Source organism: Benincasa hispida, chromosome 7, assembly GCF_009727055.1.
Source record: "Benincasa hispida cultivar B227 chromosome 7, ASM972705v1, whole genome shotgun sequence".
In the NCBI taxonomy this organism is placed as follows: Eukaryota; Viridiplantae; Streptophyta; class Magnoliopsida; order Cucurbitales; family Cucurbitaceae; genus Benincasa; species Benincasa hispida.
In genome coordinates this window covers 5,225,420-5,241,806 of record NC_052355.1, presented here as the reverse complement: position 1 = coordinate 5,241,806, position 16,387 = coordinate 5,225,420, and the positions used below count along the sequence as shown (strand labels likewise).

Below are 16,387 nucleotides of genomic sequence, written 5' to 3'. Positions count from 1 at the left end.
CATGTTTCGCCATTAAATTTCATGAAGTTGAAATGTATTATTATGACATTTAAGTTGAGTTTGCCCCTATAACATTATTTTTTACTATCATCTAGTTTGTTTGTAGTATAAAAATACGTAAATTTCATCATTTTTATGTGGAAGCTTGTAGAATTGATGGTAATTTGAGATAGTGTCTAAACTATAAAATATGTCGATATTTTATAAGGACTTTTCATGGATGTATAACTATCTTCGTTCATATGAGGCTTTTTCAATCAAGCCAAAAAGCAAGGCCATGAGGACTTATGTCCAAAGTAGATACAATATCATACTATTGTGAAACTATTTGGAGAGATGTCATCTTAATAAATAGTATTAGAGTCGTGTCCTTAGTTTATCATGTTGATATAATTCTTAGATGTCGAACAAAGATGTAGTAGAACCTCGAAAGTAGTTATGATATGATCCACACTCTATCAAATAGGTAGTATGCTCTGGTGAAAAGGAGTTAGCCTAGATAAGAGTGAGATGGATGGATGGCTGCTTTAGGGGAGGATCAGTTGGTCCTTTGATCGAGGGGAGGATTGATGGAAATACGACCAAAGTCTCATACTGGTTAGATAAAAGTCTCTATCTATTGAGAATATCTAAGATCTTGAAAAGTGAAAATAAGATTGATTATTTATGATTGTTATGTGATTTAACAACTTATAAAGAGATATTATGAATTAAACATGGATCTTCTATTTTTGAAAGAAAACAAACAAGTTATATTTAAATGGATCATCAAATATTTTGATGCATATTCTCATGTGACTAAAATATTTGAAATAGTTAGTATAATGTCTTGATAGCATTTGTATAATATATTACATGGATATAAAGAAGTCATTTACTCAAATTGTTTGAGCTAATTATGTGAATATTTGTTAATATCATTTGATACATGTGTTTACTCTAATTTATTTAAGTTGCTTGTGTGATTATCTGTTTGTATGATAAAGATTTATTGATCTTTGATACAAGCATAGATATAAATAACAATACTAAGTTATTTATGTCCTCACAATTTGAAATGAACGATTTAGATGAGGGTAATGTGATACTTGGTATGAAGAAAAGAAAAACTAAAAATGGTTCTTTCTTTATGACAATCAAATTTGATTGTTTTGATGATACTTCTATAAAAATTCCTTATCATGCTAGCATGAATCTTGAGAAAAATAGGGAAGATAGTATTTCTAGATCTGAATATGCAAAGATTATAGAACGTATTATGCTTTTATGAACTAAATTAGACCTATTTTTGCATATGTTGTAAGAATATTGAGTAGATATACACATAATCCTAATAAAGATCATTTGATTTCTCTTCATCGTTTATTAAGGTATCTTAATGATACATTAAATTATTTTTTGCATTTTAATATTTTCTGTCATAATAGAATAGTAATGTATACAAACTCGGTAACTTAGAATGACGAAGTAAGCTTTATTAGTGGATGTGTTCTTATTGGGTAAAGGAGCTATTTCATGGAAGTGTGAATTTATTGCTCAAGAATTAATAGGACATGAGTATGAGTGGCTTAGAAGCCTACTGGGAGATGTACCATTATTGGGGCATCAATATCAATATTTTTATATTATTATTCATATGTTGCTATAGGAATTGCCAAGAATAGTGTGTATGATGGCAAGAGGAGGCATATACTGCTCAAACATGGAGTTGTGAAACAATTACAGAAAGAAGGATTATCTCATTGGAGTATGTAATATCTGATCGAAATTTAGCAGAGTCTTTCAGTAAGGGGGTGTTTGACAACCAAGGAGAGTTGGGTTTTACCAACTCAAGGTTTGACAACCAACTTTAAATGTTGGTAGGGTTGAGTTGGTTATTTTACTAACTCACCCAAGCTCTCCCAAATTCTCGCTCCCTCCAATGTTTTTAATGGTTCCACCCAATGGTCTCTGTTGGCGATTATCGCTACCACACTCTGGCGACATACTCTGATGACCACCTTCGGGTGGCCAAATCCAACGACCAACTTTGAGCTCTAGCAACCACCTCCGACGACACTCCGACAAGCAATTCCAACAATTACCTTAGTAAAAAAAAAAAAAAAAAAAAAAAAAAAAAAAAAAAAAAAAAAAAAAAAAAAAACTCTGACTTCCGCATTTGCACAAGCATCTTCAGCGACATACTCTGCCTACCACCTTCGTGTGCTCAACTTCGACAACCACTAATAAAAATAAAACGGTGAGTTTAATTACCCATCATTTTAGCACTTTTACTCTCACTCGTTTTCCAACGCGTTTTCATTACTCTCTCAACTCCCTCAATTACTTTGTCGTTTCTCTCCCTCTCATGCTCTCTTCACATTTACTCCCCTTCTCTCATCTTCTCTCTTTTCTCGCCGTCTGGTTGGTCTTTCTCATTTTCTCTCTTCTTTCTCTGTTTGGCTCGTATGGGTTTTATTTTCTCTTTTCTTTCTCAACTCCTCCTTTCTCTTTTTTAATTTTCTTTCTATGATTGTTCTTTTATATCTAATTATTCTTCTTTTATTTCATTTTCTCTCAAATCTAAAAAATATTACATATGACGTCTTATTGTTATTTCACTAAACAAAAGTTCAAGGATATGTTTTAAACAACCTATCCCTCGATGTTTTCAAATATTACATAATTCTAATGAAATAGTGGAATTTAAAATTATGGCTCAAGTTTTTTTTTAAAAAAGGATAGTTTGTACATTGATGCAATATAATAGTAGAAAAAATAGACATCGATATTTCTAAAATTATTTCACCGAATTTAGAAAAAGTTAAATCCATATTCCACAAATTGGTCAAAAAAGACTATTTAATTGTTGATTTTATGATTTAAATTGTAAGAATTTGGTTTTTCTAAGATTAACATTTAAGTGTCATCCTTTCTATCTAAAACAATGTCAATAATTTTATTTGATGGCACTAGTCCTTTCAATTCTTTTTAATTTTTATGGTAATTAATGAATAGTTGGGTTTTTTAATGGAATAATCACTTCTATTAGTGTTTTAAAAATTTGAATTTAAAATTTTGTATTATGTATATGAATACATTGGAGAGAATTTGTTATGTTTTGAGAATAAAAAAGAATTGGAAGTTTTTTTATTTTTATCTTAGAAAAGTTTGAAAAATATGCCTAGTTGAAAATTAAAATCAACAATAGAAAAAAAAAAGAAAAAGAAAGAAAAAGAAAAAGACAAAATCAATTTTATTTACAAAACCAACACCAGATACCCCAACTCAACTCAACTCTACATCCAAACACAAACAATAATTATCAACTCAACTCAACTCTGCACACTAAACACAGACAATGTAACTCTCTAGATAATTTAACTCTCTATATAATAATTACCAATTTAACTCAACTCATCTCTGATTTTATTGCCATCAAACACCCTCTAAAGGCCTAACAAGGAGAGTAATTCTAGAATTTTCAACAAGTATGAGGCTTAAACCATTTTAGTGATTCATAACCCTTTATCTGGGTTGTCTATTGCGATAGACTTTATGGTCCATAACCCTTTATCTAGGTAGTCTTAGACTTGATGGTCCATAACCCTTCATTTGGGTGGTCCTAGTATGGACTTGATGGACAGAACTAAAACCTTTAAAAATTAACGTGATTGTAAAGGTCTGATCGCCTTCTACGAAAAAGTTTAAGGATAATTTTCTAGAGCTTTCACGTTGACCTGCGGTTCTATGTGCATGGCCTCAAATATCACACTTTTATTAAGGAATCAATAGTAATTTAAGGAGTAAATGTGTTGTGGGGGTCTCGACCATAGTTATTGAAAGTTCAAGAGGTAATTCACTCTCTCTAACAAATTTTTTGCTTCATTTCATTATGTATCAATTTGAATCATTAAGATATTGATGTTTAAGTTTGGTCTCCTAACTTTGCTTAGAAAATAGGTTGTTTTGTTTGCTATGCTAGTTATTCATGAAGGGATTGTTTGGAATAACTAACATAGCAAAAGAAAAGAAAATGAGAAATTTTTTTATTACCATTTGAAATTAATTCCAAGAATTAATTGGTTGTGATTAATTCAAAGGATTAATCTCAATTAATTCTAGAACGGTTCCTACTTTTAATTCTTCAATTATTTTTATTTAAATAATGCTCTTAGCTTTTGGAAGAGACATACAATTCTTTTCTTTCTTCTTTCTCCAAGTTCTCTCTAGATCTCCGCTTTCTAAGCTTATTTCATTGATTTCATTCCTTTCTTCGGCGACTGCACGCTTGAGTTGGAAGGTTATGCTAATCTTAAAGAACATGAGTTTGTTAAAGTTTATAACGAAAGTTTTTGCTAGCCACTTATTTGAAAAATGTTCTTAGAGATTGACAAAGGGTTCTATCGTTTAGTTGGAATCTATTTCCAAGATGCAACGTTGTAGATTTAGTATGGTAACTTAGAGTGAGGCATGAGACAAGTTTTAAACAAGGATAAAAGATCATAATTATTTATATATTAATATACTTATATGTTCCTTCCATAGAACCAACAAGGTTATTTATCCATCATAATTATTCATATAAACTTACAAGTAGTATTGTTGTCAACTTATGTCATTAGAGACTCATGCAATAAGCATAGAGTTCTACTGATTATATATTTGACGTGCAATCGACTCACCATCAGGCAATGGGGCGACATAGCAAGTCTGGCTATCAGTGCTGGGAGGATAATGGCCTCCAGAGCTAAAGATATGATCAACCAACCAACCAACAAAGGCACCTACCACAAAGGCTCCCACAATGCTGCCTATAATTGCAGTAGCCATCAAAAATAGAGAAGAAGCTTCAACGCCAGCTAAAGTTGGCAAAGCAGCTCCCACAACTTGTCCGACCATTGCCCCACCCACTGTCGCAACAGTCACCATTACATCTTTTGTTGCTGTCTGTAGAACATGTTCAGCGGTAAAGATGTCCCATACCATTATTCCTGTTGCAAGGATGAGAAACAAAATGCCTGCTACACCAGACACAATTGATATTGTGTCCGCTATCACACTTCCTCGCCCAGAAGCTACAATTATGTCGTTATACACCTACGTCCAAATCCCATGTAAAGATAACATATAGGAATTGGATATTATTGCCTACATTATTTTTAGTACCCTTTTTTTCTTTAATTCTACTCAATACATTTAAATTACAAAAATTAATGTTTTACTTCATAAAATATTTTTATAAAATATGAAAGGTACTAAATTAGTAATTTGTTTTCAATTTTTTATTAAAATATCATTAAATGTCCAATTTTCGTCACTATATTCTTTTGGTTCCAACCATTAAATTAGGGTTAGCATCTAGTGGACTTGGCAAAGAAAAATACCAAATTATATATATATATATTTATATATATGCACACCTGTGGACTCAACTTGACGTTAACCTAACTCAATGGTACAGGCTAGTTTTAAATCTTATTGAAAATACATAAGTCAAAATTAAATACTATAATGGAATAAGCATTATAGTATTTTTAATCTAAATTTTTTGTAACATGAATTGTTTATTAATTAAAATTTAATAAACAAACCGACAAACATTTTTATTTATGCTTTGAATATTTTGCATTCGATTTTTAGGAAGGATTGTTTTCGTAAGGAGATTTCTTAAGAATTGAAAACAGAAGTAAGATTAGAGAAAAGGGAAATAAGAGCAAATTACCTTACAACCTCTAATGACAACAAATTGAATCTAAATGCTCTCAGTTATAGTGTGATTATTTTAAATGGTAAAACTATTGAAATATTTTTAAGTATAGCAAAACGTCACGGTCTATCAGTGATAAACTGTGATAGACATCTATTGTCATTCACGATATATCGTGGTCTATCACTAATAGTTAGTAAAAATTTTGCTATATTTATAAATAAATTGAATTATTTTTCTTTATTTAAAAACAACCCTAATTATTACAAGAAATTTAATTACCAGAAGCTTTTCTTCATTTTCCAAATTCTTGAATAGTCCCGTAAAACCACGTTTGTTTTGGTACCTAGATGTGTCCACATTGGAAATGTTAGGAGACTTTGTTGAGATGAGCACTCTAAAAAGATTAGCTTTTTTTAATTATATTAAATGGTTATTTTTAAATATAGAAAAATAAATTAAAATATTTACAAAATTTAAATAAATTAAAATATTTACAACATTATCCAACTATCCACTAACTAATGTGAGCATTCAATATCAGAAATTCAAAGATCTAAATCATCATACCCTATCTTATATTTGTTATAACTTATAATTAAAAGAATTAAAAAAAAAAAACTATCCACTAAAGGAAAAAATTTTCAAATAGTAAAATGGTTGAAAATATTTACAAGATATTACAAAATTTTTAGAACTATTAATGATAGACGCTGATAGACATTGATAGAAGTTAAGTCACTGTCTATCGCGTCTATTATTGATAGTTCTAAAATTTTACTAAATTTTTTAAATATTTTAGTTTATTTTTCTATATTTGAAAACAACACTACACTAAATATATAAATAAAGAATGAAACTTAAAACATCTAACAATTTTCAAATGATAAAGTTTACTGTTTTTTCCCTACTAAAAATATTACTGTTTACATGCAATTAATTAAACTTTTTAAAAATAAATTGAATAAAAAAGTTTCTGTTTGATAACTATTTGGTTTTTTATTTTTAAAAACTAAGTCTATTTCCACTTGAATCGTACCTAATTAATTAGCATTATAGTAAGAAAATGTATGAATAGACAGAAAGTATGGTTGAGTAAGTTTACCTTGTGACAAGGTCTTCAAACTTAGTTCCACTGTCCTTTAGCCATTTGGAGAAATTGCGTGAAGCAGGACTCTGATGGTTTAACATGATCTGTTGCATACTCTCATTATATTGATTAGCCTCCTTGGCCAAACGAGCTACATTGGTCACATTGTTTGGGTCTAAGGTTTTTAATGCTTCGAAAATGTCTTCAGAGTGCGCACCAATCTTTGACAGATAGTTTGTTCGAAGTGCATAGTTCTTCACTGCTTGGAGCGAGATGTTAACAGCTTTTTCCACATAAGAATACAGTTCATGAGCAATCGAAGATTTAGTTTCGTCGTCTTTGAACGTTTGCTTGATGGCATCTGCATCGTCCAAAAGTTTTATGGTTGCGTGGTAATTATCTCCCACCTCCCTCATATATTTTGCTTGTTCTTGTTCGGATTGGAAAGGGAGATTGCTCACTATATCGATCTCTTTGTTTCGGATTACTCTTGCGAGCTTTTGTAGATCCTCACCTTGAAGAAGCAAAAGAGGAGCCATTGATGAGTATACACAAGACAACTCAAAGTTATTCTATTCAAATATATCTCACGATGGGAAAGACAGAGATTTTGAAGGTTTAAATAGGCCAAATCAATAGAAAAGTTAATTATTTTTGTCTTTGAAATTAAGTTTTCTTTAAAAAAAAAAGATTAAGAATTGCAACAATTTCATGCTTTTTCAAAAATAAAAGGAGTCACTAGAGAGTAGGGGTGTTCGTGAATTGGATTGGATTGAGTTGGGTTGAAGAATTTTTTAGGCCCAACCCAATTGTTCGGGTTGTAAATTTTTTCAACCCAAATAACCCTCATTTAAAAATGAACTCAACCCAATCCAACCATGAAATATTTGGATTGGATTGGTTTGGGTTATTTGGGTCGTTTATTTATTTTTTTATTTTTTATAAAAGGAAGTAGAATGTTAATATGTAAAAACTCGATTTAACCATTTTCATATATGAATTAAGATTAACAACTCAATTTCAATTTATACAATGTATAATATTTTTTCAAAGTGAAAAAAAAAAAAAAAACTTTTTAGGAGTTTTGGAAGAATAAATTATCCAAAAAACTGATAAAATTAAAAAAAACTAAAATAAATATATGTATATCTAATTGTACATAAGCAAAAAAATTACAATCTAAAGTTAATAATAAGTTCAGGTTGATTCAAGATGGTTTGGGTTATTTTAGGTTATTTTAGGTGACCTATGAACCAACTCAACCCATAAAATTTTCATTTATCTGAACCCAACCCAATACAAAAGAATTCATAACCCAACCCAAACCGAACGGGTTGGGTTGGGTTGATCGATTTTTTCGAGTCATCGTGTTTTTTTTAACACTCCTACTAGAGAGGTTGGAAGAAAATTAAACAAAATTGTCAAAATAAGTAATATTTACTATCTCGATAAAAAAATTACTATTTTTAAATATAGGAAACTGAACCATAATATTTATAAGTAATGATAAAATACCACAATTTACGTATGATACACCGCAATAGACTACTAATTTTATCTATCTATGTGATGATAGACATAGAAATGAGCTATCGCAGATAGATTGTGATATTTTACTATTACTTATAGATATTTACAGTAATTTGGTCATTTAAAATAATTTTTCATAAAAAAATCAATATTGTCATTTTGATCTTAATTTTTAATTTATTAGATTTCCAAATTTGAAAGCAAAGCATGTAGCACAAAAAAAAAAAAGTAATAAATAAATAATTATATGGTTTAGACAAAAATAATTACCATATAACTTGTGTTCGACAAACATGCATGAAAAATATTATTATTACATATAAAGTATGTAGTCCACTAACAAAATATTTTAATAAAACCAAAGATGACGAGAATCTTAGGGATAGATGTTTATTGGGAATAAAAAAAAAATAGTTATTAAAATTTCTTCCTCATAAAATCTGACAAAAGGTGTGTGAAAATAATGTTGAGTGTTTTTTTCGAATAAAGAAAAATAAATTAAATTATTTACGAATATAATAAAATGTCACTATTTAGATTGCGGTCTATCGCTCACTGATAAACGTCTATCATACTTTATCGTTGATTGATAGTGACATTTTACTATACTTAAAAATATTTTCAACAATTTTATTATTTAAAACAATTGTCCTCATATTTATTACATTAATGATTTAAAGGAAAAATAAATAAGGTTTAAATAATATTTTGATCATAACTTTTAAACCTTATTCTATTTTGGTTCTTGGACTTTAAAAAACGCTCATTTTAGTCCCTGAAGTTTTAAAAAATATTTATTTTGATCCCTATTATTAAGATTATGTTAACTTTTTAAAGATGAAATCTGTTTAAGGATGAAATTGCATTTACATGGGTTGAGCAAGATGAGGGTGAAGTAAATTATCAACAACCAACGTACAAAAATGGTGAACAATCAAATTTTGGACGCAAAATGACTTTCGACAAAATTACTTTACCACCTAATTGAAAATTGAAACCCTAGATTTTCTAGCATGGGTAACTTATTTGGTAGCCTAATTATTCAAAATATAAGTCATCTCACCATTATGTTTAAGAGTTAACAGAATCTTAATGGTAGGGACTAAAGTAGACATTTTTTTAAAATCTAGGGACTAGAATAAACACTTCTGAAAGTGTAGAGACCAAATTAGAACCAAAATAGGATTTAAACCAATAAATAAATGAACACGACGAATTTTTTCCCTTTAAAAAAAAATCAAATCAAATATGCAATAAATAATAAAAAAAATAAGGTTGTTCACATTATAAGAAATAAATCCATGTTTCAAAGACATGACTTTAAAGGTAAGCATTTAGAAGTACATGAGATTATAATTTATAGCTAATCACTTTAATTTGTTTAACTGTTTATAATTAAAACAGTTTAGAAAGAGTAAACTAGATAACAAAAAGTACTTTCACCTAACAAAAGTATCATTTTAGAATTAGAGGATCTTTAAAACTTAAGTTTGTTGGTTGTGATTAGTCTCCAAAATGAAAAGGAGAGCCATTAAGAGTCAAATACTCAATAAATTATATTTAGCATCATGAAATTGGAAGAGGATATTTTTTAAGCCTTAAATTTAGTTCAAATATACTTTTGATCTATAACATTTTATTTTAATTTCTATTTGATGCACAAATTTGAAAAAAAAAAAAAATAGCACATAGAGAAAAAGTTGAAATTACAAAAAAAAGAGGATAAATTGAAAATAAAATAAATAACAAGCAAATATATGGGTTAAACTTTATTATATAATTGGCTACATCAAATATGAATTATGTTACTGACTTACTGTGCAATTCAATAACAATGTATTATATTTGGATAAAATGTACTTTACTTTGGTTATGCATATCTATAATTGATGTTAGATTTCAAAAAATACACTTTAATTTTTTATTTTTTCAAATGATTCTAAATGTTTTTTGAATTAACTTTAAATGAACAAAATGCTGATTGAATTGTTAAAATCTCACTTGATAACGATTTAGTTTTTGAATTTTTATTTTTAAAAATTAAGCCTATAAACACTACTTCCACCTTTAAATTTCTTTCTTTGAAATCTTATTTTTATTTTGGAATTTGGATTTTGAATTCAACCATTATATTTAAGAAAGATATAGTTCATGATAAGAAATATGGAGAGAAAATAAGTTGAATTTAAAAAAAATAATAAAAATAAAATAATTACCGAATGTGGATGAGATGACAAATTACTTAATTTAAGTATTTAAATTTGGTGAGATCACATCATTGGTGGTAAAGATTGTCTACGAAGAGTGAATTTTTTACTATATTATTGCTTTAATGGAAAAGAAATTAACACTAACATTATGTTCCACTCGAACAAAAAGTACATGAAAATAGTATGAAATAAGACATTTCATATTAGAATATATAAATGTATGTGGGAATGACATGACTTCAAAGGTAATACATTTGAAAAATGACATTTAGAATTTAAACCTTTTAAGTTACTTTTAATTTTCTTAATTTTAATTAATTCAAAGCTTTTAAGTTACTTTAATTTTCTTTGAGATCCTAAATAAATTTAATTTTTATTTGATAAAATTAATTTAACCTGGGGATTTTCAAAAATAGAAAATAAGGAAAACTATTTACATAAAATAACAAAATTTAAATATTCTTTGATCGAGATTGATAGAGACTGATAGAACTTTATCAGTATCTATCAATGAGAGAATCTAATAGAAATCTATCAACGATAGATGCTGATAAAAGATTGATATTCGAGGGGGGGGAGGGGGGTTGTGTATTTTTCCTAGAAAATATAGTATCTTGACATTTTAAAAACGTTAAGAATTGTAGAATATACAGGATAGCGTTGCAACGCTACGTATTTTGACGGAAAAATGAAAAACGCGTGCGCCTCAAATGACGGTGGACCTAGGGAGGAGCACTTTACTTTAAGGCGTTCCCCGTCTTTAGAAAAGAAATTCTTGGAGCCGGCGTATGAGGTGTAAAAGGACAGATGACATTACCAAGAACCAGAGATGGTGGACTGAATCTCGGCACCGCTTTGTATATTAAGTCTTGCAGGGTAGTCCTTTAGAGGTATTCTTAATGAAAGGACAACTCACCCCTCTTTACCTTTTTCGGCGTCACTTAACCATCTGTTGTATATCTCGTTCGTACATATCTTCTCTTTGTTTCTCGAGCCTATAATGAGTTACACACAGAGTTCGAAAAGGTCAAATCTTTGATGATTTCATCATACATGATTGAGTTGCAAAAACTTCAAAAATCTCACATCTAGACTGGTTAAAGAATCTCTACATTCGAAGAAGAAATATTGGAATATCAATCTCATTGATCTCATAAGTATCCTACCAAATCCCATCAATCAAATCAGTTTTTCGAGAAATACGAGACAACTAAGTCATACAAGTAAAGAGATTCATTGATAAGAAAAAGAAAAAATGTGAATGGGGTCTCAAACAATGCTTTCTGATAAAGAAAGAAAATTCTTACCAACTTAACAAAAAAAAAAAAAAAAGGATTGATCAAATTCTCTTGAGTCTGACTCATAGTGCATTTATCAAAGAATGACTCTGGTTATCAAATGATTGAACAACCGGGAGTAATTTACTTACGATACTTAGTTAGCGCACGCAATGTTGCAACGCTACGGGTTTTGACAGAAAAATTGCACGCCTCTTGAACAGCGTTACAACGCTCTTTTACTAGTGTCGCAACGCTGTCATACAGATTTAAAAGAAATTCCAGCAGTTGATTTTCAGTCTATTCTTTGCAACGCATTTAGTCGATTTTTTGTGCAATACACTCGAAATCTTTTTGGTTTTTCACTTCCCTTTGATACATCTTTGTTATTCCATCAATCTTGAAGAGATTCTTCATTGAGGTAAGTAGATTTGAGACATGAACTTTCAAAGTTAAGGCTTAATCTTGATTTTCTTGTTTAGATTGGGTTTCAGTCTTGATTTTCTTGGTTTGATTAGGCTTAATCTTAATTTTCTTGTTTAGATTAGGCTTAATCTATTTTAGATTAGGTTTAATTCTTGATTTTCTTAGTTTGAGGCATGAAGTGTCAAAGTTCGGGCTTGATTTTCTTGGTTTGAGGCATGAACTTTCAAAGTTAGAGCTTGATTTTTTTGGTTTGAGGCTTGAACTTTCAAAGTTAGGGTTTAATCTCTCATGTATATTCTTGAATCTCATAATAAACTCTTGTTTCATATTGTTCATTAATGAGATTGAATTTTATAGAACTTGCCAAAGTTAGGATTGCTCTTTGCCAAAGTTAGGGCTTTAATTTTAGAGAATTTGCAAGAACTTGCCACTTTTCTTTGATTAAATGCTTGCCAAAGTTAGATATATCAATGTGTCTAATTTGTTAGGGCTTTATGAACTAAGTAATGCTTTGCCAAACTTGGATTCAATTTTGAGTTATTGGAATTAATATATGTTTAGCACATTAGAGCACGTGCACACCATGGGTTCAATTTTTTGAGCTTCGATTATACCTTGGTTCAATTTTTTTAGATGTGTTTGTCTTTGTTCTCCGATTTGCCTTGAAGTTCTCTCATTTGTCTTACTTTCTTGAGGTTGGAATGTTATAGAGCTAAAATGACAAGTTGTATGTATTGGGAACTTGTTTGTTTTCCACAACTTGTTTTTTTTATGAAGTTGATCATTGTTTATTATCTTTTCTTACTAGATTTACAATTATGGATAAATCATGGATGCACAAGAGTATATTATCCAAAGATTATGAATTGGGTGTGGAAAACTTCATAAAATTTGGATTTTCTAATACAAATAGCTCCTATATTCGTTGTCCTTGTTTGAAATGTGGGAATTGTAAAAAGCATAGTAGCAAGGATATTAGAGATCAATATGTCAATGAGATTGATGAAAGTTATAAAATTTGATTTTGGCATGGGAAAAAACTTCCTAACATATTTACGATCGAATTGTGAAGGCACGGGGATACCTACATAACATTTTATGGGTATGTTATTTATTGTGTAATATGATAATTATTTTTTTAATTTATAATTTTTATCAATTATATTTGATTTTTTGTTTGCTTAATATGTATACAATGCTAATTGTTTCTTAAATTTGATTGCATTTTTTATTTATACACCAGATGGAGCATAATACAGTGGCTGACGAAGATTTAGAGTTTGGTTACAAAGAAATAGTAGTTGTTAGGTCAAATAAAACCACTAATTAGAGAGAACGGGGAGCTACAATTATGTTTGATGTAACACGTATTAGGAGTGCAGGAGAAAAGAAGTTTGTGGAATAATTTTTTCATTGGGTCCTCTATGCATTATCATGTACCTATTATATATACATCTTAGAAATGTATGCCTACTGAGTTGAAAGATAAAATATATAGTACAATTGAGGTATAAAATATATATGTATAATTTGTTCTTCAATTGAGGCATATTACGTCCACAAAATTTTAGTTGTTGAGTAATTGACATCTAATTTTCCATCAATAGCATGAACTCCATCTTGCACCCTATGTCCCAAGCTATTTAACTAGTCTTGCCCTTGAAATGGGAGGCTTATTGAGCTCGCACTATTTAGCCAACCCTCACCTATGCAAATCTAAGGATAATCCTGAAGAAATAGGAGTTAATGGTTTGCTCCAGATTAAGATTGAGTTACCTAGATCATCTATGTGAAATAGTCACTCTTAAATAGTAAATAGCATTATAAAGTAAGAGTGACTTATTTCTCGATCTGATCTTACACAAACTCATTGCATAGGTGATAACGAGAAGAAATGCATGTTATTACATCGCTAAAGTATTAAACAGTGAGGGTCTGCATTAATGAAATATGTTAGATTGCATCCAAAAAGCATTAAGTTTATAACATTGCAGTCGCATGCATTCATCGCATAGGAACAGTTAATTTTTGTATTTTTTATGCAGAATATGCATTGATGCAAGGCAAAAAGAGCGATCACAAGAGATCAACGGACGAGCATAGCATTACCGCAAGGCTTTGCGGTGATTTATGTTCGCAAACATCTGCTCAAGAAGGATTGTCGCATAGAGCTGGCGCAACTTGGTGGGCGCATCGGGTGAAAGGCATAATTAATCACGATGGAACAGAAAGCTGATGACGGTCAAATCTGAATTAAATTGACAGCCGCTAACGATAATAAGTACATTCAGCTTTTCGGTGACAAATATTCGACGCATCAGTCGGGGAATTAAAGCCATCCCATCTGTGCAATCATAAGAGAGAAGCCACCCTTCACTCCGGAGCTTTATAAATACCAAAGACATCCTTCAGAAAAGGGGTTAACAAGTTCACCTGTTCACCGATTTAGGATTTTTAGTCGTGTTCATAGTTTTCTTTTATTTTTAAGGTGGAGCAAAGGAAGAATAGAGATGCCGAAAGATTGCTCAGGGCAAATCGAGAGAGAACCCGAAGGCATAGAAAACAGAGAGCGGGCCGACTCTCGCGAGAGCGAGATTATCTTTTGAACAAGAGTAGAATGACAGTGTAAAAGTCTGGGAAGCAAGAGATTGCTGCCAGGCTCTTTATTCTCTTCTTGCATTGTTATTTTGTACTTCAACTTTATATTTATACAATGGAAGTTTTTATTCTACATCTGTTCACTCTCTTCGCACGCATGAGTAGCTAAACTCGTCGAATGGGTTGAGAAGAACTAAGCTAACATGACCTAAGAAGTTCATTGCTTGCGATTATCTTGTGTTATGCTGTGCCAAACATCCCTTTAGAGCTACTCGTGAGAGAGTCTAAAGAAAGAACCTAAGACATGAGAGAGCTAGGTTAGAATCTAGACTCGAGAGAGCAACATCTGAACTGCATAAACAAGAGATAGGGACTTAGAGATAAGCTCTGTTTTCCGACCTGCATCGCATGCATCCTAGAGATAGGAATGATATTATGTGGTCGCCTTATTTTTGTGTGTGTCATTTTGTCATCGCATAAATAAGAATAGAGGCTTATGTGTAGGTCCTATAGACTTATCGCATATATTGCATGCGTTCTAACATTAAAAGCCGTAGCATTCGCATCGAGAGATGGTTTACTATTGTATGTGTGTTGCATGATCGCATAGCATGAAAGCATCCTAGGAAATGTTAGCCGAAACCCTTCTAAACTCGTTCACCGCATACTCATTGCATCTTCCATTTTATCAACTCTTTTTGAACTCCGCTGCATTTGTTTATTTTCATTACCGCAACAAACAAAACCAACAACTATTTGAGTTACTGGTTACCGCAAAGTTTTCCTGAAAAATTACCACCATATATTGTTTTCCCAAGTCTCTGAGTTTGACCCTGGACTTACCAGGAAACTCAGTGGGGTTTACACTTGGATTCCACTGAGAAAAATTGAGTGCTCAACGCATTTTTATCATCGCATTTCATCCATAATTCAATATCATGAAATAATGCATCAAGTTTTTGGCGTCGTTGCCAGGGACTTCGGCAAATTAGTGTGCTAACGGTGATTTTTTTCTGATTTCTTTGTAGCTCTCAATCTCTTGCAAATTATGACCTGGAGATTGAGAGAACATTTCAACGCAGACTAAGAGACAACCGCTAACAATAAGACAAAACACTAAGAATGGCGGAATAACTGAAAGAAAAGGCCGCAAACGCGAACAATATAAAGACCAACCCATCCTTCTGCGAATGACCGCATTAGAACCATTCGGGACTATGCATCGCCCAACCTCTACGATTTCTCTCCAGGAATCATGAGGCCAGCGTTAGATGGACCGAGGTTTGAAATGAAGCCGATAATGTTGCTGATGATCCATGCTGTTGGGCAGTTTGGAGAGAGGCATGGCGAAGACCCGCACGCCCACCTCCGGAGCTTCATAGAAATTTGCAACACTTTTGTGTTCCCAAATATCTCCATCGAGGAAGTTCGATTCACATTGTTCCCATTTTCCTTATGCGATCAAGCAAGAAAATGGGCATATTCTCATGAATCGGGGGAGATAACCTCGTGGGAACAAGTCGTCGAAAAGTTTATGAATAAGTATTTCCTACCAACCGAGAATGCT

The 16,387-nt window shown here is 31.1% G+C and overlaps 1 protein-coding gene across 1 annotated transcript; it reads right to left on the bottom strand.

The window, feature by feature from the left end:
• Window positions 1-4,506: 4,506 nt before the first annotated feature.
• Window positions 4,507-7,405, bottom strand: LOC120081972. The gene is made up of 3 exons (XM_039037158.1): window positions 6,795-7,405; window positions 5,972-6,035; window positions 4,507-5,079 (listed from the first exon to the last, which is right to left on the bottom strand). The coding sequence occupies exons 1-3, from the start codon at window positions 7,316-7,318 to the stop codon at window positions 4,630-4,632; spliced, it is 1,038 nt and encodes a 345-aa protein (XP_038893086.1). The 5' UTR covers window positions 7,319-7,405; the 3' UTR covers window positions 4,507-4,629.
• Between the last annotated feature and the right edge of the window lie 8,982 nt (window positions 7,406-16,387).